Source organism: Monodelphis domestica, chromosome 2 (genome assembly GCF_027887165.1).
Source record: "Monodelphis domestica isolate mMonDom1 chromosome 2, mMonDom1.pri, whole genome shotgun sequence".
NCBI classification, from domain to species: Eukaryota; Metazoa; Chordata; class Mammalia; order Didelphimorphia; family Didelphidae; genus Monodelphis; species Monodelphis domestica.
In genome coordinates, this window is record NC_077228.1 from 9,732,633 (window position 1) to 9,756,260 (window position 23,628).

The 23,628-nt window shown below is 44.2% G+C and overlaps 1 protein-coding gene across 1 annotated transcript in view; it reads right to left on the bottom strand.

Moving 5' to 3' along the window:
* IL12RB2 (interleukin 12 receptor subunit beta 2) overlaps window positions 1-23,628 on the bottom strand; it is a 77,609-nt gene that overhangs the window by 32,015 nt on the left and 21,966 nt on the right. The window contains exons 4-8 of the mRNA XM_056814972.1: window positions 18,403-18,517; window positions 17,055-17,233; window positions 15,399-15,541; window positions 10,842-10,992; window positions 4,855-4,934 (exon numbers count right to left, since the gene is read on the bottom strand). Coding sequence (XP_056670950.1) covers window positions 4,855-4,934; window positions 10,842-10,992; window positions 15,399-15,541; window positions 17,055-17,233; window positions 18,403-18,517 — 668 coding nt within the window. The remainder of the gene's footprint in view (window positions 1-4,854; window positions 4,935-10,841; window positions 10,993-15,398; window positions 15,542-17,054; window positions 17,234-18,402; window positions 18,518-23,628) is intronic.

Below are 23,628 nucleotides of genomic sequence, written 5' to 3' on the forward strand. Positions count from 1 at the left end.
CCTCCTCTCCTGGAGGGCTCAGATGAGGTCCTACCGAGGCAGAAAGCACAGCAGAACTCAACCCTCCTTGGTCCCTTAATGCAGCCCCTGGCCCCATTAGGGTATGTGCTGGCTCATGAGGCGCTCACAGTCCTCTAAGTCTTACCCCCATGTCCTTCACGGCCAACCTAGTCACACGTCCGCCATCTTGGATGTGCAGAATTGGTTTTTGGAGGCCAAGTGTCAGACTTTACATCAATCTTGACTAAATTAAACTCTTACCTTCTGTATTAGAATCAATACTAAGTATGGTTCCTAAGATGGAAAAATTGGTAAGGGATGGGCAATGGGTGTTAAGTGACTTACCCAGGATCACCATATCTAAGGCCACATTTAAACCCAGGACCCCTCATCTCCAGGCTTGGCACTCAAAGCCCTGAGCCACCTAGCTGCCCCTGAATTCTGTCTTAGGAGTTCTATTTCCCAAGACTTCTGGAGAGAACTAGTGTCATGAGAGCATCACTAGAAGAAGCTGCAGCCTCTCTAGGGGACTACTTTGAAAGCCAGCATCCATTTGGTTGTAAGTTCTGCTATGTTATATGCAAACACTGCTTGGCTTTTCTTTCAAAACATAAAACCAAACAAAACTAATTACTAAAACAAGCCATAGAAAAGATCTCAGTTTCCCCCCATAGTTCAGCGATGTACTAAAAAGGTTGTGCAGACCTTGGGAAGGTTATCTGTCAGCTGCTGTCAGGTTTCTCATTTCTTTTTACAGCATAGCTCTGCTATTTACCAGTGGTATGACCTTGGTCAAGTCACTTATCCTCTTCTGAGCCATTTCCTCATCCACAAATGAGAAGATGGATGATTGGTGTTGGCACCGTGCTGCCAGCATTAAAGGGCACGTCTTTCTTTCCTTTAAGGGAATATGAATGCGAGCTTCTTAAGGGCAGGGATGCCTTCAGAGCTCTAGCACCAAATGGCAAACAGTAGGTGCTTAATCAGCGCTGGATAACAGAAGGAGAAATGAACTGTTTTTTTTTTTAAACCCTTACCTTCTGTCTTGGAGTCAATACTGTGTATTGGCTCCAAGGCAGAAGAGCGGTAAGGGCTAGGCAATGGGGGTCAAGTGACTTGCCCAGGGTCACACAGCTGGGAAGTGTCTGAGGCCAGATTTGAACCTAGGACCTCCCATCTCTAGGACTGGTTCTCAATCCACTGAGCTACCCAGCTGCCCCCTTGAACTGTTTTTCAGAGACTATTTTGTAGGAGTGAGTTTGGGGTGTTTGAGGAAGGAGTCTATCAAATTGTGTTCAGTGTTCTTTTTCCTTACATTAAGAGGGATGGACCATGGGATGAGGCTGACTTATTGTGCTTGGCCTGAAGGGCAGAACTCAGGGCAATGGGCAGAAGGTGCACAAAGGCAGGCTTGGGGCGGAGGGGAGGACTTCTGGTCAATGTTGAACAACTGGCTGGGGCTGGGGGGCTGGGAAAATGTATGCACACACACTTTAAGGTTTATTCTGCATTTTAAACACTTTTTAAAGTCTGGTCGATCAACTAAACAAATCAAGCCCTACTGGGGGCATTTGCCCATTTCTGAGATGGAAATGCTCTTGCCAAAAATGTCACGTGTGCATGCTCAGATCAGCAACTGGCCGCGAGGCTCCAGAGGGCACAGACAGTCTTTCTTTTTCCAATCGGCATTCCTGGCGTTAGCACAGCATCTGGCCCAGAGCAGGTGCTGCTGATCCAGTAGAAGAAAAGGAAATGTATCTGTGCCCTGAGCTAGCGCCATCGTGCCACTTCCTCATTCAAGATGAGTTTCTGTCTAGCAGGGAGCATTTTTTGTTTTTGTAGTGTGTTCGGAGCTGGGGTTTTTGGCTACAGAAAGAAAGTATTTTTTTGATCTAAAAATAGTCAGCACCAAACCAAAGACAAGAGATCTTGGGGAAACTTCTTTCAGAGTTTTGAGAAACAGAGACTACGTTCAGCCAAGAAACTTGGAAAAATGAGTAACTACCTAGAAACGCTGCGGATGACAGGAGAGGGATTTTCCCTCCTCTGTAGACCCCTGGGGCTGCCCTGAGTCATTCTCAACCAAAGCTGGTCCCTCTTAATGTCAACATCCGCCAAAAAGTGAAACAACCAGAGGAGAAAATCCCACTCCCTCTCCTCAGAGGCCAGCTTGCTGGGGGGCCCTGGGGGTCCAGAACCCCACCGGAGGCCCCCTGAACAGCCCCAAGGAGGAAAGAGCCTGATGCTTGGGGTTCTTTACCCTGCAGCTTCCATTCCCAAGCTAGGAAAGTACAATCTTCCTCTCCCTGGAGTGTGAGCTCCTTGAGGGCAGAGGCTGTTACCTCCCCTTTCTTTGCATCTCTAGCATTTAGCCCACTGCCTGTTGATTGAATTGACTGACTGATTTAGCCAGAATTACAAAAATCTGGCCACCCTTAAAGACCAGCTGGCTACAAGTTCCTTTGGAGTGATCTGAGAGTTGGAGGACAATTGATTTCTCCAGGTCTCAGTTTCTTCATCTGTAAAAAGAGACAGCTGAACTAGATGGCCCCTAAAGTGCACAGATCTAAATCTGTGATAATATCCATCCCTAAACAAAAGCAAACAACAACTCATAGCACAGGGCCCCAGCTGGCAAAGTACTTTATCAAGGTTATTTCTATTGAATTTCATGACAACCCATTTTAAAGATGAAGAAACTGAGATCAAGTTATAAACGGTCTCCCAGAAGGGATCTCAGCCATCAATGAGCCTACCCTATCCACATGGCAGGTGATTGTCGAGCCTTGGCTAGAGGTCCTCCAAGGACATAGAGAGGCAGTAGCTGACCTCTCACTGTCACCAAGTGTTTCCTGTCCTGAAGCCTCTCTGCCATCTTCCCTTTGGTTCTCTCCTCTGGGACCAAATAGAACAAGCTGAATCTTTCCTCCATTGGGAAGCCCTTCGCATATGAAGACAACTATCCCATCCCCCAAGACTTCTTTCCTTCAGGCTGAGCATGTCTTTGTATGATTGACGGCCTTGAGGTCAGCTGGGGCACAGGAGAGGCTCCCCATCTCCTTCTTACAGTTGGGGTGGGTGGGAAGAAACATTGGTGAATCTCTCTCCTTTCCTTCCTTCCTCTTTTTCTCTCTATACCAACAGCCCAGAATAGTAGGTGGGAAAGAACTCAAGGTCCAAGATGACTTTTCCTCATTACAATTAGGGGACAGGGGGAGGGGCCTAGAGTGTGGAATATCATTCAGTATATTTGCTGTATTGATTGGATTATTGAACTGATTTTTTCCCCTTTAAAATCTTTGTCAAAGAGGATGGTTCAATGAAGAGGGGAAGGTATATATTTGGAAATGAAAGTGATATGAAAACAAAAGATTGCTAAAAAGTAAAAAACAAACAAAACAATCAGTCAAAAAACAAACGTAATAGTTCAAGAAATAATACAAGAGGGACCACTAGATGGCTCAATGGATAGAGAGAAAGGAGATCCTGGGTTCAAATCTGACTGCAGATACTTCCTAGATGTGTGACCCTGGGCAAGTCACTTAATCCTCATTGATTAGCCTTTGCTGCTGTTCTGCATTGGAACCAATACCTAGTATTGATTCTGAGATAGAAGATGAGGGTTATTAAAAAACAAAGAAAGAAAGAAAGTACATTTCACGTATAGTAATGGTCAAAGTCACAGACTGGGGAGATGACAGATTAAGAGCTGGAGGTGATCTCAGAGGCCACATAGCCCATCTCTTTCAATTTACAGATGAGGAAACTGAGGGCCAGTGAGTTGGTGACTTGCCCAAGGTCACACAGGCAGAGTACACTTCAGAAACAGAATTTGAACCCAGATCTCCTGACTCCAGAGTCAGGATTATTATGTTCTCTCAAGAAGAAAGCTCTGGTTGTATATGGAGACTTGAATTGGGTTGGAACTAAGGGAGGGAGCTATGATTGTTAGAAGGGAAGATGATGGTGGAAAGAAATTAGGAAATAGAGTGGGGAGAAGTTTGAGATGGGAGGAATGTGATATGGTTTACAGAATCATAGATTTAGATTTGCAAGAGGCGTTAGAGGCCCTGGAGAACAATCCTATCATTTAAAGAGATGAAGTGATCTCCCCAAGGCTGCCAAAGTGGGAAATAATTGAGGTAGGATTTGAACCCAGGACTGTCCACTCTCACGTATGCTTCATTATGACTGGATGGAGAGCTGGGATGGAAGTGGCTGTTACTGGCAGGGGTAGGGGGGAATGGAGGTGGGTGGGTAGAGTTGGAGGGAATAATCCAATTCCTTTCCCTCCCCCCTTCCCCTAAAGCAGACCCTGCCCACTGTTGCTATATCAACTACAGACTATCTTGGCCCAAGGAAAGGGGAAGCCTAGCCAATGCTGAAATTTTTCAATTTGCAAACCAAGAGCATCACCTAGATCACCCACAGCCTGAGGGCTCTCTTCTTGGTCAGGGCTGTCTCCCTCCACAATTCTAGAGCTGGAAGGAACCTCAGAGGTTAGCTAGTCCAACCTTCCCATTCTATGGATGGAGAAACTGAGGCCCAGGGAGGTTAAGTTAAGGAATACTTCTGTTTCCAAGGGAGAGCTGTCCTTGGAGTCAGCTCCAAATTCTACTCTTGACACCTAGAATCTGTGTGACCTCTGAAAATGCCTTCTGAGTCCCAGGCAAGGCTCTAAGTTTGTTTGCCATAAATGGGCTGGATGTGGGGACACCCAGAGCTTGGGAAGCCCAATGGACAATGGAGGAGAGAGAACTCTAGTGAAGTGACCTGAAACCACAGATCCCTGTTTCAGGGACATCTTTGCCTTGAAGCTCTCATAAAGGTAGAAAGCTTCCAGCACAACCTCACCTTCCAAAACAGAGAAATACTTTGCAGGCCCCCTTCTACGTCATCTAGGGTGTACCACACGTCCAGTGTTCCCACAGGTTCTGTTTTAGAAGAAGAAGAAAAAGAGTTGTTCATACATGGCAGGAAGAGCGCTGAAAGCAGAACTGGACATTTGAAATCAATTTATAAACATTCAAAAAGGTTTCAAAGCTTTAGGCTGCAGGAGACTTACATACCTATTGTATCCTGCCAGTATCAGGTAAGCTCCTCAAGGCTAGGAGGGATGGACTCACTCTCTCCCTCTCTCCCTCTCTCCCTCCCTCTCTCTCTCTCTCTCTCTCTCTCTCTCTCTCTCTCTCTCTCTCTCTCTCTCTCTCTCTCTCTCTCTCTCTCTCTCTCTCTCTCTCTCTCTCTCTTTTTCTTTCTCCCTCCCTCCTTCCCTCCCTCTCTCTGTTCCTTCCTTGCTTCCTTCCTTCCTTCCTTCCTTCCTTCCTTCCTTCCTTCCTTCCTTCCTTCCTTCCTTCCTTCCTTCCTTCCTTCCTTCCTTTCTTCCTTCCTTCCTCCCTCTCTCCCTCTCCTCTGCCCTTCCTTTGTTCTCTTTTCCTTTTATCCACAAGTTATTGCAAACTGGTTTCCCAATAGGATCACAAGGAGGATATGTATAAATGGAGACTTTGAGCCTTTGGATTTCATCCCCCAGAAGTCCCTTAGTATTTCCCAAAATTCCATTTTCCTGCATCCCCACATTTTGTGGTGGTAGCTCCTCCCTCTTTCTCTTGGACCTGCGACCTGGCTGAAGTCAGACAGTTCTTTTGTTTTAGTTATTATTAATAAAACTTTATAAAATATAATACTTAGTTCTTGATTATTAATTTTACAACTCACACCCTTTCCCTCTGTCTGTCTCTCTATCTCTCCGTCTGCCTGTCTCCATCTCTGTCTGTCTCTGTCTGTCCCCTTGTAATCCCTGGACCTAACACAAAGCCCAGCATTTGGTTGGCTTGCAATACACAGTGGATGGGTTTGCTCCTCTCCGGCGTGCCCAAGTGTCAGGCCTTTCATCGCTGTGTCTGAGACCTGGGACAGAGCAGGTGCGGGGATTTCCTTCACTCCCCCACCCAGAGGTCAGAGCCTTGGGGGGCGTTGAGGCTCTGGGCCATCAGGACTGGGCAGAGACGGCCCGTGGCAGGCTCTCCCTGATCCTGGCTCCACATTCCGCTCCCTGCACTGCACTGGCAGTCAAATGTGAATTTTTAAAATCAGCTGGTAACGCCCTGAAACAAATCAGCCTCAAAGGGCTGAAAAACTTCTTGCAGGTACAAAATTCAGCCGGGAGCACCACGGCCAGCGCCTGCTGCTCTGGAAGGCAAAGTCAACATCCTGGCATGCAGAGGAGGAATGGGAGTGCCGGCCAGAAAGTGACACGAAGGACGTTCCGCGATCAGAAAGGCTCCCCGTAGCCCTAATCGGTGGTCACAGCGTCCTCAGCCAGCGCGGAAAGGCTTTCCTCAGCATGTAGACCAAGAAACGGGCTCTGGGCAGTTCCTGACGGAAATCCCTCGTTCTAGCCTTGTTGGGAGACGTCTCTGGGAGAGGTCGGCCCGGGCAGACCCGGCCTGAGAGAGCCGCTCCAGGAAGGCTGTGGGGAGGCTCGGGAGGAAGTCCCAGGCCACAGGCGACTCCTTCCCGAGTGACCACGGACCCCACGGACGGTGGCTCTCCCATGAGCCGGAGGCCACATTCTGCCACTCTCGGACTTTTCTTTGCTGAGCAGGGAGGAGAAGGACCTTCCAAAGGGCAGACACGGCTTTTTCCCTGACAAAAGTTTGGCCCTTCCAGAGCAAGTCAACATCTGAAGCAAAGTACAGGATTCCTGACTTGTGGTCAAGCCACTGAGGAGGTCTTGGGATCCCAAACAAGACAAGGTGGGGGCGAGTTCGAGACTAGGATTTATCCAAGTCTCCATCCCACGGCTCTAACATTAAGCAGTGGTACGGCAGTCAAGTCAAATACACATCCAGAGGGGGTGGCTGGCCAGTCCTGGAGATGGGAGACCCTGGGTTCAAATCTGGCCAGCTGTGTGACCCTGGATAAGTCACTTCACTCCCATTGTCTAGCCCTGGCTGCTCTTCTGCCTTGGAACCAACACACAGTATTGATTCTAAGATGGAAGATGGGGATAAAAAAGCATATATATACGTATCAGTGCATGTACATGTTAACATGTATGCCCGAATATACAGAGTATGTAATAAATGCTTATTGATATAATTATGCCATATACTACACATATATGCACGTATGAACATCACACTGTTCTTTAGTCACTTTTCAGTTGCGTCCGACTCTCCATGAGCAGGTTGGTTGGTTCAAGTGGGGCTTCGTGACCCCATTTGGAGTTTTCTTGGGCCATTTCCTTCTCCAGCTCATTGGACAGAGGAGGACACTGAGGTAAACAGTTAAGGGACTTGTCCAGGGTCACACAGCTGCGAAGCGTCTGAGGCTAGATTTGCACTCAGCTCTTTCTGACTGCACTATAGTGCCATCGAGCTGGTCCATGCCTATATATACCCCCCCATAAGTGCACAGTGTATATCTCAACCACCAGCATTTATTATATGCTTGCTATATGCCAGGCCCCGCAGGAATATGAATTTAATCTTGCTCTAAATTATCCCGTCCTCCTCCTTCTTGTTGGTGCTGGTATTAGCCATGATGATACTCCTTTAAGCTTGTCTCAGGCCCCAGAACCTTCCTTTGGGTCTCACAAGAACCTGAGGCTTTTATTGCTGCGGTTGTGATTCCCTTCTTCCAGCTGAGAAAAAGGAGTCTGGTAGTGGTTAAGGGACTGGTCCAAGGTCATACCACTAATGAGGTCTGAGGAGAGATTCGAACTCCGTTCTGTCTGTCCGGTCCAGTCCCCTACTCGCTATTACCTGGGTCACTAGTAAGTACCTGAGGCGAGATTAGAACTCGAATCTTTGATGCTAAGCCTAGAAAATCCTACAGGAGAATTCTAGGAGATCCTTCTTGTGCATGGATACCCTGGGAGCGCGGGTCAGATCTTCCTGGGGAAGCCAATCACCATCCACTCTCAAGGGCTTATTAGCCCAGAAATGGTGCGATGCCTCGCTTGGAGATACAGAAAAGAAGTCCCTAGCCAGGAGCCCCTGGACAAGTCATTCTCCTTTCTGAGCTGTTGTTTCTTTGACCATCAGATAAACAGGAATTTGTAAGCTGATGCCGAGATGCAGGGTCAGAGCCTGGCGCGGGGCACGGAGTTCGGGGGATGCAGGGAGGAACGAAAGCGAATTGAAACCTCGCCACGAAGTCAGGGGTGGAAAAACCCAACCGCGGGAGCGCACCAGGGTGCACCCAAGGGTGCTGACAGGAAAGTCTGAGAGAGGAAGATCACACCTTTGGGGCTCCCATCAAGGAACGTTTCAGAGAGGAACTGATAAAAATAGCGGTAAGGCCGGAGCAGCCAAGAGCACGGCTCGAGGCTTTACAGCCAACCCACAAAAGAGCCGACGCTGAGAAGGAAGAGTCAAACGTTGGGCACCAGCCAAGAAGCCATGGGTGAGGGGGTGCTTCAGGGGAACAGCAGGATAGCAGAAAGCTTTCAGAGGGACGGTCTGTGACCGAACTAGCCCAAATGAGCCTCCTTGTCGGGCCTGCCAGGGGACGCGGATGGCCAAGTCTTGATGGAAAATTAGTTATTCTGAATATATTTATTTATTTATTTTTGGTCTGGACTATTGTTTGTATGGAGCAGGGGGAAGGAATGTGGGGGTGGGAGGGGAGGACAACTCCCAGTGTGGACATTCCTTTCATTGATTCAGACTGGCAACTCATCTGGACCGTTCTCTTGGAGAATTGTCAGTTGTGCAATGAATTGGTGAGCCCCTCTGACCCTCAGTGTCTTTTTCTTATCTCATCTATATTCTTACTTCCTGTCTCACCTCCTTGTTGTAAGAATCAGATGAGAGAAAAATCCATGAAGGTGAAGATCATAGAGCACTGAATAACTCATAGTGGTCATTTCTAGTGCTTTTATAATGATGAGACACTTGATCCACCACACATCATAAGGAGGACGGAATTTCCAGGAGAGCAAAGATAAGGTCTTGGGATCTCTAGTGCCTAGTACAGTGCCCTGGCACATAGTAGGTCCTTGACAAATATTTATTAATTAGTAGATTAACATTATCCCACCCACCCACCTCTGTAAGCTCCTTGATGACAAGGACTGCATTTATTCACTTTCATCTTTGAATTCCCATTGCTTCCTTCAGTGCTTGGCACATAGTAGGTACAAAAGATGCATTTGAAGTGGATCTCATCTACTCTGTAGACACTATAGCTGCTATTATCTCTTTTTGACAAATGAAGTCATTGAAGCTGAGAAATGAAATGGCCTGACCAAGGTCGCCTGCGGCTAATAGGTCTCAGAGACAAGATTCAGACTTTAGGAGTCTTCGTTTTCAAGTGCAGCACACTCTCTCTATGGTTATTCTAATGACCATTCTCCTTACTAGCAAGTATCTGGAGAACTTAATTCAAGTTTACCATAAAGACTGAATTGGGGGGCAGCTGGATGGCTCAGTAGATTGAGAGTCAGGCCCAGAGAGATGGGAGGTCCTGGGTTCAAATCTGACCTCAGATACTTCCCAGCTGTGTGACCCTAGACAAGTCACTTAACCCCCATTGCTTAGCCCTGACCACTCTTCTACCTTAGAACCAATACCCAGTATTGATTCTAAGATGGAAGGTGAGGGTTAAAAAAAACTGAATTGAAGATTTGAAATATAAGAAATCCCAAAATGTGGGAGAGGAAAAATGAGCACAATTAATTTCAAAAGATGACAAGATCAATATCGATCCTAACTTGGTGCTAATGTTGCAGACTTTTCTGTGGCTGGTCCATGAGTCTGTTTATTGATGGCCAAGAGAGAGGAAGTGTAGGGCCAACACAGTCCAAAGCCATTCTACTACTGCCTTCAGTCTGAGTGTCCCCTAGGATTAGTAACAAATGAAAACGAGAGAGCCCAGACAAAGATCCTTGTTTCATAAGCTCATTGATCAAGAGGGTTTCAAGATGGTGGATGCCCAACAGTTTTCCATGACGCCACCGTATCACCTCTAGGGCAGGGCTTTTTAACCTTTTTGGTGCTGGGCACCTCCACTGGCGGTAAGATGTAACGGTTCTAAACAACTGAAGGGAATGCTATATTTTAGCAAGAGCTTAGTAACAAGCAGTGGTCAATTGTTTTCTCTATTCATATTCTTGGACCTGCTGAAATCTAGCCACAGACTCCAGTTTTAGAACCCCTTCTCTAACTCCCTCAGAGAGGCATTCAAATGCTCCACAATGTGACTCCCACCCACCTCTCCGATCTTATTTCCTATTATTCCTCTCCGTGCCAGTCAGACTGGCCTACTGGTGGATCTCCCCTACATGGCATTCCACAGGTACCTTTGATCAAGCTCCTTCCAATGGTCTGGAATCCCTGGGCCCTCTCCTCTTCTCTTCTCTGCCCCTTAGAACCCCCAGCTTCCTTCACAGCTTTTCCCAGGTTCCATCTCCTCCACAAGACCTTGCCTGATGATGCCAATTCAATCAATCAATCAACATTTATATTAAACACTTTCTATGTGCCAGTCTCTGTGCTAAATGTTGGGAATACAAAAAAATAAGAGACAGTCCTTGCCCTCAGGCAGATGCCCACATCTCAGAAGGTTGTGTCTTCCTTCTTGAAATATACTCTATATACAAACTGTATGACTCTGGACAAGTCACTCTACCCCATTTGCAAGAACTGACGAAGAGGGAAAATCGGAAGGAGAATATGATAAAAATGCACAAATATGACTGGTCTCAATCACATGTAAGTATGGCGATTACTTTGGTCATCCTGATATCAAGTTCAAACACACACACACACACACACACACACACACACACACACACACATCCGTACTATACAGAATGTTCCATTTAATAGTACCTTCTTCTGGCGTCCAAGTCCTCCACAATTCACTCCAATCACTCCATCTTCCTTTGATAGGATGAAACTTGGAGGCGATCTGAAATTCATATTCTGTAAATGGTTTCAGGTTGTAGAGATTGTATCTTCCTCCAGCATTAGTAACATGAACCTTGAACCAGAACAACAGAAACAAAAAGCTCTCATGAGAATAATGAAGGCTAAAGAAAGTTAACCAGATGGTCTTCCAAAGCACCTTCCATTTCTGAGTCGAGAAGAAAACCCAACTATATTGGTTGATCTGGATTTCTGACCATTTGTTGAGTGTTCATTTCCATGACCATTCCAGAAGCACCATCTATCAACCAATAAGCATTTATTAAGTTCTTACTGCATACCAAGTTCTGCATTAGGTGTTGAGGAAATGAGTCCAAAGAATGGAACAATCTCTACTGGAAGAATATACATGATATGCAGAATGCTGTAGTAGATGCTGGAGGAAGAACCAAGTTTAGATAAAACTATCCTTGCACACACACACACACACACACACACACACACACGTATACACACACTATACCATAAAGGTAATCATTACAAAGTACCCTATGTAATTCAAGAAGGCAGGACATCACCAAGGTATCAATGATATAGAGGATAGAGCTTTGGACCTGGTTTCAAAAATGGCCTCAGACACTTACAAGAGAAGAGACTCTGAGTGAGCTGCCTAATGTCTTTTTGCCTCAGCTTCCTCAACTGTAAAGTGGGGATAATAATAGGCCCTACATCTACCTCTCAGGGTTGTTGTGAGAATCAAGTGAAATAGTGATTGTAAAGTGCTTTGCAAACCTTAAAACGTTATATAAATACCAGCCCCACCATTAAGAATCAAGGAAAATTCTTCTAGAGGAGGTGGGATTAGGGCAGGAGAACTTCCAGGTTCAGAGAATCATGAAAATATAGTTATATGTTGATTCAGAAAAGAAGTCTTGTCCATGATTTTAATGGAATCCAGTGTTTCTGTTTGACTCAAGTTTAGACTCAAGGTCTGAGGGAGAGTACTGGAGTGGATGTCTGAGCTGAAGAGGTGGAGAAGCCTCATTGTCCAGAGCTTCTAATGCCAGACTAAAGAGCCTGGATTTTGTTCACTTCTTGGTACAAAGGAGATAATCAGATGCTTGCTGACTGCTCACTAAGGAGCTGATGAACCAGAACAATGACTGAGAAGTGATCACAAAGTCTACCTAGGTCTGTCTACATCATCTACCCAGATGGTCATCTGGGGTCCCTGGACCCTGACACAGCTGCCAAACATCAGCTAAGAGCTCTGACCAAAGTCTGAATGAGGGTATGAGCAGCACTCAGCTCTTGTATGCAAGAGAAGTGAAAACAGAAACTGAGTTTGGAGCTGCTACTCACAGGAGTCTTCTCACCTATGATCCCATTTCAGAAACTTCTAACCCTCCCTCGCCTTTTCTTCTGTCAGCGTCTTGAGCTTGTCTTTTCTCTTTCTTCGTCTCTTTACTGATGAACTTCAGAGGCTTCTGCTTGCGACATGTCACGACTCTTCACTCTCAACAAGATAAAGCTGGGGTCATAGGCAGCTATTGTTCAAATCCTAACTCTGCCCCTTAGCTGGCAAACTGTCAGTCATCGCTCTAGGTTTCTGTCTCCTCATCAGTAAAATGAGGTGGTTGGACTAGAGGCTCTGAGTTCAAAACTTAGGACCCTTGGGTGTCCTTGTCAATAAGTCAGTGAGCATCTTTAAAGTACCTAGTATCTGCTAAAGGTTGGGGTTACAAAGCACTAGGAACGATACCTTACAACAGAGATGCCTTGTATATATGGAGTGATGTAAAAAATGTATGGTGGCTAGGAGCTCAGTGGATAGAGTTCTGGGCTGAGTTCAACTCTGGCCTTAGAAATGTGCTAGCTATATGACCCTGGGCAAGTCATTTAATCCTGTTTGCCTCAGTTTCCTCATCTGTAAAATGAGCTAGAGAAGAAAATGGCAGACCATTTCAGTATCTTTGCCAAGAAAATTCAAATGGGATCACAAATAGTAGAACATGACTGAAAACACCTGAACAACCAAAACAACAACTTAATAGATCTGGGGTGATTTGGAAAAGGGGAGGCCATCCAGACACTGAGGGGAAATCGGGGAAGGCTTCATGGAGAAGGCAGTCTTTGAGCAGAATCTTAGAGGAAACGAGGGATAGTATACAGTTTTGGAAGGAATGAACACTAGGCAGTGGGGACAGCTGGTGCAAAGGCATGGGAAGCTGAGTATGAGCCAAAGTAAGAATGTCTGGTTAACTGAACCGGAGAAGGTGTGAAGGATTATCATGCTCTAAGGGCAGGTTGGATGTAGTTTATATTTGACCAGAAAGGTTCTAGGGAACTTCAGTAGATTCCCAAGTTGGGGAATTATATGGCCGAAGATGTGCTTCAGGAAAATCATTTTGTCTGCTTCCTCTCCAACCCCCAAGAGAGTAAGTCTCCTGAGGACAAGAAGCATGCCTTCCTTTGGCTGTGGGCTGGGAAGAGTGCCCACAATGGATTGTGATTAAATGATGAATTAGAGCCTGAAACACTGAACTGAAATGAACCGCCAAGTCTCTGCTTAAAGACCTTTAAAGCTCAGGTCTGGGCTGAGTTTGCATTTCACTTGTTTTCAGAGCTAAAAACCACAAATCTAGTCATCTAGGAAGCCTTGGAAATAAATAATCATGTAGGGAAAACAGTGCAAGGCAATGGGATTGAACACGGCATTATGAAGCTCCTACTATGTGCTAGGCATGGGGGATGCCCTCCAGGAGATCATCTTTTGTAGCCTATTTAGATAATAAAATTTAAAAATGTCTAAAGTCATTTCAGAGGCAATAAAGGCAGCTGGAGAGCTGGAAAGGCTTTCTATAGGTGATGTGAGAATTGAGCTCTGAAGGAAGCTAGATGCCAGGAGGTGGAAATACAAACGCAGGGCATTGCCCGCAGAAAGCACAGTCGGAGCAAAGAATCCGAGAGGAGGTCTGGAGCGTGAAGAACAGAATTTGGGCTGGAACATGAAGGAAAGTAATGTATAATAAGCCCACAGATGCCCAGATCGGGAAGAGATTCAAAAGCCAAATGGAGGAGTTTCTATGTGGTCCTTGTGGCAAGAGGGGGCTACCAGGTGTTGATGGAGAAGGGGCGAGCTGTGGGGGGATGCACTAGAGTGGGGGGTGCAGGGGGACTTGAGGACCAGAGAACAGCCACGAGGCCATTGCAAGTGTTCGGATGGAAGAGGACGGCATCCTGAGAGAGTGGGCTATGTGAGTGGAGAGAGAGAAGGGACAGATACGAGATGCCTCATGGAGGTAACAGTAATAAGACTCGACAAGGACTCCTAAAGGGGAGAGAGGCAGCTAGATGGAGGAAGGGAAGGTTTAAGCACTCACTATATGCCAAGTACCATGCTAAGTGCTTTTCAAATAGTATCTCCTTTGATGGAGAAGTTGATAGAGAGAGGGTAGAGGCTTGGAAAATGGAGATCTGAATTCAAATCCTACCTTTGAAAATTGAAAATTACTAGCCAAGTAAGTCAATTAAGCTTCCCCTCCTCAGTTTCCTCATCTGTAAAATGGGATTGGATTCATATCTCTGAAGATCATTTCTAGTTCTAACTCAATGATCCTAGGACGAATTTGAGACTATTAATAGGGATGACTGGAAGGATGGTTGTGCCCTCAGGGCACAGGGAAGGAGGGAATTTAGGAAGAGAGAACGATGGGTTTTGTTTTAGACAAATTGAGTTGCTATGCTCAAAAACAGCCCTCTGTAATGAACAGAGCACTGGGTCTAGAGTTGGGAAGACTTGACTCTATAGATCCAGAGTGTGACTTTGCGCAAGCAATGTAACCTTTGTCTACCTCAGTTTCCTCATCTGTAAAATGGGGATAATGCCATTTCTTTTTCAAGTATTGTTGTGAGGATATGAAAGTTTGTAAAGCAGTTTGCAAACCTCAAAGAGCTTTACAAATGCTATTATTATTATTATTATTATTATTATCATTCTTATTATTATTAAATGTGAATAATGTGAATTATATGTGAAGAAAGCTAGTAATCGTCAAAGGTAGGATTTGAACTCAGGTTTCCATATTCCAAGTCCCTGCCCTCTATCAACTTCTACATTAAAAGAGATAGTATTTGCAAATACTTAGCACAGTGCCTGGAATACGGTGGGTGCTATGTAAATGCTTAATAATTATATGTGAATAATATATGCCAAGAAATTACATTAGGGATGTGACAACAAACCAAAAGAATGATTATCATTGATCAACGTCCAGGACATTTGCTAACAGGCAGAACCACAGGACTTTCAGGAATGACTCAAATTTGTATCTTTTAGGTCAAATCATCTCAGGGCCCCCAACTTTAGATAGGAAGAAATGAATGGTAATGACAAAGAGTTAGGTAGTAATACTGAAAACATCTGATGAAGAAACCTCTTTCCTACCACAAATATTAATACTCTTAAAGGAAAGGTGGGGCCCCTCTCCCTTCCCCTTCTCGCCAATATGGAAAGATTACCGTTTCCCAGGAGCTCCCATTGACTGGCCTGAATTGGAGGCGATTGAGCATCACTGGCCCTGGGTCCTGCCACTGCAAGGTACAGAAGTTGGCCGCCATATTGGGAAAGTCAGCTCTGATACCACTCGGAGGAAGAGGCTTCACTAGAAACATAGACAAAGAGAAAAGTGGGTTAGCTGGCAGCGGTAGGGATTGCCACCATGGGTTACCACAGGACTTGGAGCACAATTAACTTTATTTGGTGAAATTACCAAATACCAATTATATTTGTGGTAAGAGAGAGAAAATGATGGGAGTTGCTAGGCAATATGGGTGGTTTTTCCCTCCTGTAATCCACTCCCGACTTTCATCAATTACACAATGATTACTATCAGTCCTGGTAATGAATTCATTTAGTCTGCTAATTTCAACTAAAGACCTTGGATTCTCAAATACGAGAGTTCAAGTCCTGTCTCTGACACAAAATGGCTGTCTGAACCTAGGTAGAATTCTGTTTATATTCTCTAAGACTTTCTATTTTTAGAAGGAAAAAAAGGGCTAATCTTCATAGGCAGGAGTTTCCACCTTGGGAATTCTCTATACTAGTTAAATCATTGGTTTAGACTTCGTTTTTTTAAGGCAATAATTCAATGAAATACAGACTACCTTGGGAAAATGATCTACTAGGCTAGAAAGAACAAAGAAGAGAGAAAGGAGAAAGGAGGAGGAAAAAAGAGATGATGTTGGTGGGAGCAATAAACTCAGGACCCTTTGTGGGGGAAAGGAAAATGAAGAATTAAAAGGGAAGAGGGCTAGAAATTGAAAGACGAGGAGAAAGAAGCAAGTTTAGAAATGGCTGATCCAATGTGGAGCAGGACTGAAGGACGGTGTGGGGAAGGATGCGAGTTAACATGGTGTCAGGGGTAACAGGTTGGTAGATGGAAAGGAAGGGTGACACCAAACAGAACTATTTCCTGAAGTGTAGCCTATTCAGTATGTGTTGGCTTTCTTCTACTCCAGGATCTGGGCATTTTATCAATGGAATCCATCATTGGGGAGAATGAAGTCTGTGAAGGCAGGGGAGATTTTAGTCCTGACTTGAATTTGGTGCAAAGTGGATGCCTCATAAAGCTTCTTGATTTGAATAGCTAATACCTAGTAGGTACTAGTCACTGGTCATAAAGAGGTGAAAACAAAACTGTACCTGCCCTCAAGGAGCTTACAGTCTAGACAGAGACACAATACAGATAAGTGTAGACATGATTCTCTGAAGGAGGAGTGAGCTCTAAGAAGTTGGGGGCAGGAGGGTGGTCAGGAATGTTTCCATGAGAATTCCACACAAGAGTGGAGCATGGGGCAAAGTCTACATGCCAAGGGGTTCGAGATGACTCAGGAATGCCTTCCAGGTCCAAGGAAGACAGCCTGTACAAAGCACCTGAGGCAAAAAGCAATCCATAAAGAGATATCTGTTACCATATTGAGCACCTACTGTGTGCAGGGTGTGGTGCTTGGTGCAAAGGTAGATGAAGTAGATAAAATCAGTCTCTCAAGAAGCTTCCCATCTTTTGGGGGTACAGGTCTGGGCTTATCTCAAAGGCTCAGATAAAAGAGCAGAACCTCCCAATGGTAAGTGTGCAGCAGCAAGGGAGCCACCCGATGGTGGAGGAAGGCACCCACCTACATCCATGAAGGAGAACACGAATGGAAGGGAAGAGGAAGAATTCCCCAGGCTATTTGTGGCCACCACCCTGGCCGTGTAATTGGCTTCGGGAGAATCTGAGCTCAGGCTTATTCCAAGATCGTCATGATCCAGAGTGCATTGATTCTCCAAATGTAAGTTGTTGGGCCCCGTCAACCTGTGAGAAGGAAGAGTGATGATAGTGCCTGTGCGATGCCTGGTGAGAAGGGGCAAAGTCAGGAAAACTGGGTTCTGATCCTTCCTAGCTGGGCAATCCTGGGCAAGTTACTTAGTGCCTCAGTTTCCTCACCTAGAAAATAAAGGGGATGGGCCAGGTGACCTGTGAATTGTCTTCTTGCTATAGAGATCTGAGTCTCGGTTCCTATGACTCCAAGCCCACCCCACTCCCCTCTGTACCATGCCGCTCTAGTGTGTCTTCCAGTGCTTCCAGGATTCAGACCCATGATTTGGTCAACAAGGAATTCCCAACCTTCCTGTCCCCAACATCACTATTGAAGCTGTGAAGGGGCTGGGGGCTGGGGGGTGGGAGGAGGAGGGAATGCATCATCTATTCCAGGGTCTGGAGGAGGAGGATCTCCACCACCACCACCATTACTCCTACACACATTTCCATAGCACTTCAATGTCACAGGACCTCAGAGGTTGAGAGCTGGACTGGACTCTAGAAACAATTGGGTTCCGTCTTCTACAAATGAGCAAACAGACCCTGGAAGATAGGTCTCTCCTATGACAGACCCAGACTTCAAAAGGCTCTCAAAGGTTCACTTCCTCATTTTACAGATGAGGAAACTGAGTCAAATGGGAAGGATCTTGCCTAGGGGCATACAGCCGGGACATGTCAGAGCCAAGATTTGGATCCATGCTTCCCAGGATCAAAGCCCGGGACTAGAAATGTCCAGAGAGCTTTACTCAAAATAAGCTTGGGAAGGCCGTAGTGACAGTGTTACTTTTCCCATTTTGTAGAAAAGGAAATTGAGGCTGGGAGAGCTGAAGGGGGAGCATGAGGTAATTTGAGATTAAAAAGGACCTTCGTAGACATTTAGTCCAACTCCTTTAAGGCGCAGGTGGGAGAAAATGATTTCTTTGAAGGCAATATGGGTGGTCAGGAAGATCTGAGTTCAAAACCTGAATTGGTTGCTAGCTGTGGAACATTTGGACAGGTTACTCCTACCTCTGTTTACCTCAGTTTCCTCATCTGTGGAAATGGGAACAACCACAGCACCTTCCTCCCAGAACTGTTGCAAAGACCAAACCCAAATGAAAATCTTTGTAAAGTGCTTGGAAAACATGAACTCTGTAGCAGTCCTGTTACGGCTCATCACTCACCGTAAGGTGTACACGGTGTCCAGGTGGGTCTCCCTTCCTTTAGCCCAGGTGCACACCACGGTCCCACGCTCTCCGAGCTGGCTGCAGGACAGGTTCTGGGGCTGCTCGGGGGTGACTTTACAAAGATGGCAAAGAAAAGACAGACTCAGTGCGCCGCCCTGGGATCTTGCCGTAGGAAGTGTAGCGAACGTGGTTAATAGTAATTGCTGATGATGATGTGCAGGCACAGCGCCGAGGGCTTTACCATTACTCTCTCAAGCATCCTCCCTCAGCTCCCTTTCAGTTAACGCTCAACTTAATACCATGCCATCGCCAAGCCCCCAGTGGCCAGAAGCACGATATCGTTGGCGTTAAGGGAGAGAGGCAGCCTTACGCCGGGGGAGATCATCACCCTCTCTGTGTCCTGTAGCCGGAGGACCCCGGATCTTGCTCCGGCAGCCCCCAACTCCAACCTGCTCCATTTACAGATAGGAAACCTATCGTGAGCTTAGCTCTGTGGGAGCGAGGGGGTCCTTAGAGAAGGCAGTGATGAGGCAGAGCATTCTGGGCATCAGGACGGCTGGGGCAGACCCAGGAAATGGCACGTTGCCCTGGGAAGTGGGGGAGATGAAAGAGAAACTCATGCCTGGTCATGGTCTCCCTGAAGAGCTGAATTCCCCTCCTGCCCATCCTCTTCTCCCTTTCATTCTGGAGGTCTGTCGGAATGGGCAAAATCATCTTGTTATTCTTCCTACCCCAACACTGAGCCACGCCAGGAAAGCAGCCGAGGCTTCTGCAGCCACTGCAGGTGCTTCCTTCCTTTTCCTGCGTAACGGGTGTGATGGGCACAAAGCCACCACCCAGCTTCGCATCTGCTCTGAAAAGCCCCAGGTCACAAGTCCTAGTTGGGAGGATGCCTTTCTCCTCACTGGCAGAGCGTGAGGATGCTAACCACCAGCCCACTCAAGAAGGTTGATGGTTGGGTCTGGAAGGGACCTTTAGTGTCATCTAGTGGGACACCTCCCTCCTGCCCATTTTAAAGATGGAGAAACTGAGACCTGGAAAAGGAAAGCAACTTGTCTACTAAAGTCCCCCAGTCACGAGTCAGGGGTCTCCTGCCCCAGATGCAGGGCTCTTGCCACCACCCCATTCTCTGTCTCTAGGAATTGCTTTGGTTTTCCTGGACTCAGTTATCTCATGGGTAGCCACATCCCTTTCCCTAATAGATTCCTTTTTTCTTCTTGCCTTCTGCCTTAGTATCAATTCTAAAATAGAAGAGCAGTAAGGGCTTGGCAATTGGGGTGAGGTGACTTGCCCAGGGTCCCACAGCTAGCAAGTGTCTGAGGGCAGATTTGAGCTCAGGTCCTTCTGACTCCAGGCTTGGTGCTCTAGCCACTATGGTACCTAGCTATTCCATTAAGCAGTTCTTAACCTCAGGTCTGTGAATGTGCTTTTCCATTTCAACATAATTGGTTTTCTTTGTAAATTGTGTTTTCTCTCATGCACTGACAAATAAACCCCCAAGAAGGGGCTACAGCCTTTCTCCAACAGCCAGAGGGCCCATGGTTTAAAAAAAGGTGAAGGACGCCTGCTCCTCTGGGCATGGATAGAGCCCATGGCCACAGCATTGATGGACAGTCGTTTGAGGGAATGAGACAATAGAGAAAATTCTTCTCAAAAGCTATCCGTGTCGAAGACCCCATTTGTTGTTATTTAAGGTCCTGCTAATGGCCTTGGACTCTCCTACGTTGGCAATAAAGTCAACAGACATGGAGGCCACTAATCCGCCATCAAACCCAGAAAGAGCAAATTGGTTACGGCTCAAATAAGAGGAGCCCTTGTGGCTAGAACAATCCAATCCCAGGAAGGAGGGGAGAAAGGACATGGAGACAGCTGGCCCCACTGGAGCTTACTCAGACTTGTGGGAAGAACATTCAGAACCCCACTGCAGCTGATGGAACTCCACGGAACATTCCGTCTTACTGACCACATCATGGCCACAAGTTGTCACGGAAGAGGAGGTCCCGTGCTCTCCCACTAAGGTAGGAGGCGCCATGACTATGCCAAGAGAAATGAAACTCCCTGTCGATTGGTCAGACATTTCCTAGGTGCGGTTAAGTGATGGGGATACAAATGGAGACCAGACAGTCCTTCAAGGGGCTCCCAGTTCAATGGAGGAGGCAGCCCAGAAACAAATGCATACAAACAAGTCAAATACAGCATGATTTGTAAATAATGAAGAGGGAAGGCATTAAAATCAAGTGGGTTTGGGAAAGGCTTCCTCTAGAAGATAGAATTTTAGCGGAAGTCAGAGGTGAGGAGGGAGAACATATTTAATGAAATAGGATGGATATCTAGAAAGAATGGAATGGGAACAGAAAGGAGCATGCTTTCTTTTCTCTGTTTTCTCTGGTGTCTTTACAAAAATTGATTAAATATTCTAGGGTAGAAACACATGATAATTAAATATAGAAAAGCAGAAATATTCAATTCATCCTTTTCAGACCCTAAAGCAACAAAATTGTCTACAATAAGGGACCTGAGAAACACAAAGTAAAATGTAACTGGAGGCTAAATAACTGAATCTTAAAGAATGAGTGAGTTAAAGCACAAGTCTTGGAAACAATAAATAATCTCATTAAAGAGAATGATAATAATGAGACAATGTCCCAAACTATGCTATACAGCAAAGGTAGTAATTCGAGGAAAACTTATATCTCCAAAAGTTTATATTAATAAAAACAGAGAAAGAACAGGCCAATGAATTGGGAAGGCAATTTAAAGAGCAAATTAAAAATCCCCAACCAAACACCAAACTAGAAATTCTAAAAGTGAAGGGTGAGATCAATAAGACCGAATGTAAGGAAATCATTGAATTAATAAATAAATCTAGGAGATGGTTTTATTAAAAAATCAATAACAGATAAACCATTGGTTAATATGATTAATTGAGAGAGAAACCAAATGACTAGCATTAAAGAGAAAAAGAGAAAATATACCATGAAATGGAGATGAAATTAAAGCAATTATTAGGTGTCATTTTGCTCAATTATATGCCAACAAATTCAACAATGTAAGTGAAATGGAAGAATACAAAAATATAAATTTCCTAGACTAGCAGAAGAGGGAAAAGAATCTCTAAATAAATCTATTTTAGAAAAAGAAATTTAAGAGGCCATAAATTAACATCCTAAAAAAAAAAAAGCATGAGGACCAGATGGTTTCATAAGTGAATTCTACCAAATATTTAAGGATCAATTAATTACATTATTAAGCACATTATTTTAAATAATAGGTAAAGGAGTTTTACCAAACTCCTTTTATGAAACAAAAATGGTACTGATATTTAAATCAGGAAGAGCAAAAGCAGAGAAAAAAATTATAGACCATTTTTATTAATTAATATGGATGCAAAAATCCTAAATAAATACTAGCTAGGAGACTACAACCATACATCCCAAAGATTATATATTATGACCAAACAGAAATTATACCAGGAATGCAGGGATAATATAAAGAAAACTATCAACATAATTGATCAATCAGTAAAAAAAAGTAATAAAAATCATATGATTATATCAATAGATGAAGAAAAATCCTTTGATAAAATATAATGTTCATTCCTATTAAAAACAGTGGGAAGCATAGTTATAAATGGAGTTTTTCTTAAAATGATATGAAATATCTACCTAAAACCATTGTCAAGTATTATTTGTAATGAAGAGAAGCTAGAAGTCTTCCCAATAAGCTCAGGAGTGAAAAACAAGGATGCCCATTATCACCAATATTATTTAACATAGTATTAACATTTTAGCAATAGCAAGAGGAGAAGAAAAAGAAACTGAAGGAATCAGAATAGGCAAAGAGGTTGTAAAATTATCTCTTTTTGCAGATGATATGATATTTGTGCAAATTAGTTGAAACTATTAATAATTTTAGTAAAGTAGCAGGATATAAAATAAATTCTCATAAATCATCAACATTTTTATATATTACTAACAAAGTCCTACAAGAAGAGATAGAAAGAGATACTCCATTTAAATAATCACAGATGAATAAAATATCTGGGAATATTCCTGCTAAAACAAAACCATGAACTACATGAACATAAGTATAAAACACTTTTTACACAAATAAGGTCAGATCTAAATCATTGGAAAAATAGTAATTGTTCATGGATAGGCAGAGTCAATATGATTAAAACAACAATCTTTTTAAACTAATCTACTTATTCAATGCATCCCAATCAAATTACAAAAAAATTATCTTGCTGAGCTAGAAAAAATAATAATCAATTTCATTTGGAAGAACAAAAGATGAAGAATAGGAAAGAATTGATTTAAAAAAATGTAAAGAAAGAGGGTCTAGCAGTACCAGATTTTAAACTGTATTAAAAAGCAGCAATTACCAAAACTACCTGGGACTGCCTAAGAAATAAACAAAGTTGATCAATGGACAGAACAGATATATAACAAAAAGCAGTAAAAGATTATAGTGATCTTGTATTTGACAGAAATATAGTTCCAACTATTGGGATAAGAAATGACTATTTGGTAAAAATTACTGGATAACTAGAAAATAGTTAGACAGAAACTAGGTATAGACGAATATCTTGCAACATTCATTAAGATAATATCAAAATGGATACATGATCTAGACATAAAAAGAGACATCATAAGCAGAGTAGAACAGGGAGCATTTTTCCCATCAGATTTATGGACAGAAGAAGAATTTATGAGTATACAAGAGAGGAAGAGCATTGTGATAGGTAAAATGGATCAGTTTGAGTACATTAAACTGAAGTTTTTTTGGACAAATAAAACAAATATCACCAAGATTAGAAGGAAAACAGAAAATTAAGGAAAATGTTTCATTGGCAAGCTCTCAGGCAGAAGTCTCATGTTAAAAATATATAGAGAATTTTGTCAAATTTATTGGAATAAGAGCCATCCCTAGTTGTTAAATGAGCAAAAGATATGAACAGACTTTTTCTGGATGAAGAAATCAAAACCATATATGGAAACAATACTCTAAATCACTACTGATGAGGGAAACAAAAACCAAACCAATTCTGAGGTATTGTCTCACACCCATCAGATTGGCTAAAATGACAAAAGGGCAAAATGATAAATGTTGGAGGGGACATGGAAAAGCAAAGCTACTAATACATTGTTGGTAGAACTGTGAACCAACATAATCATTTTGGAGAGCAATTTGGAATTAAGCCCAGAGACCTATGAAACTGTA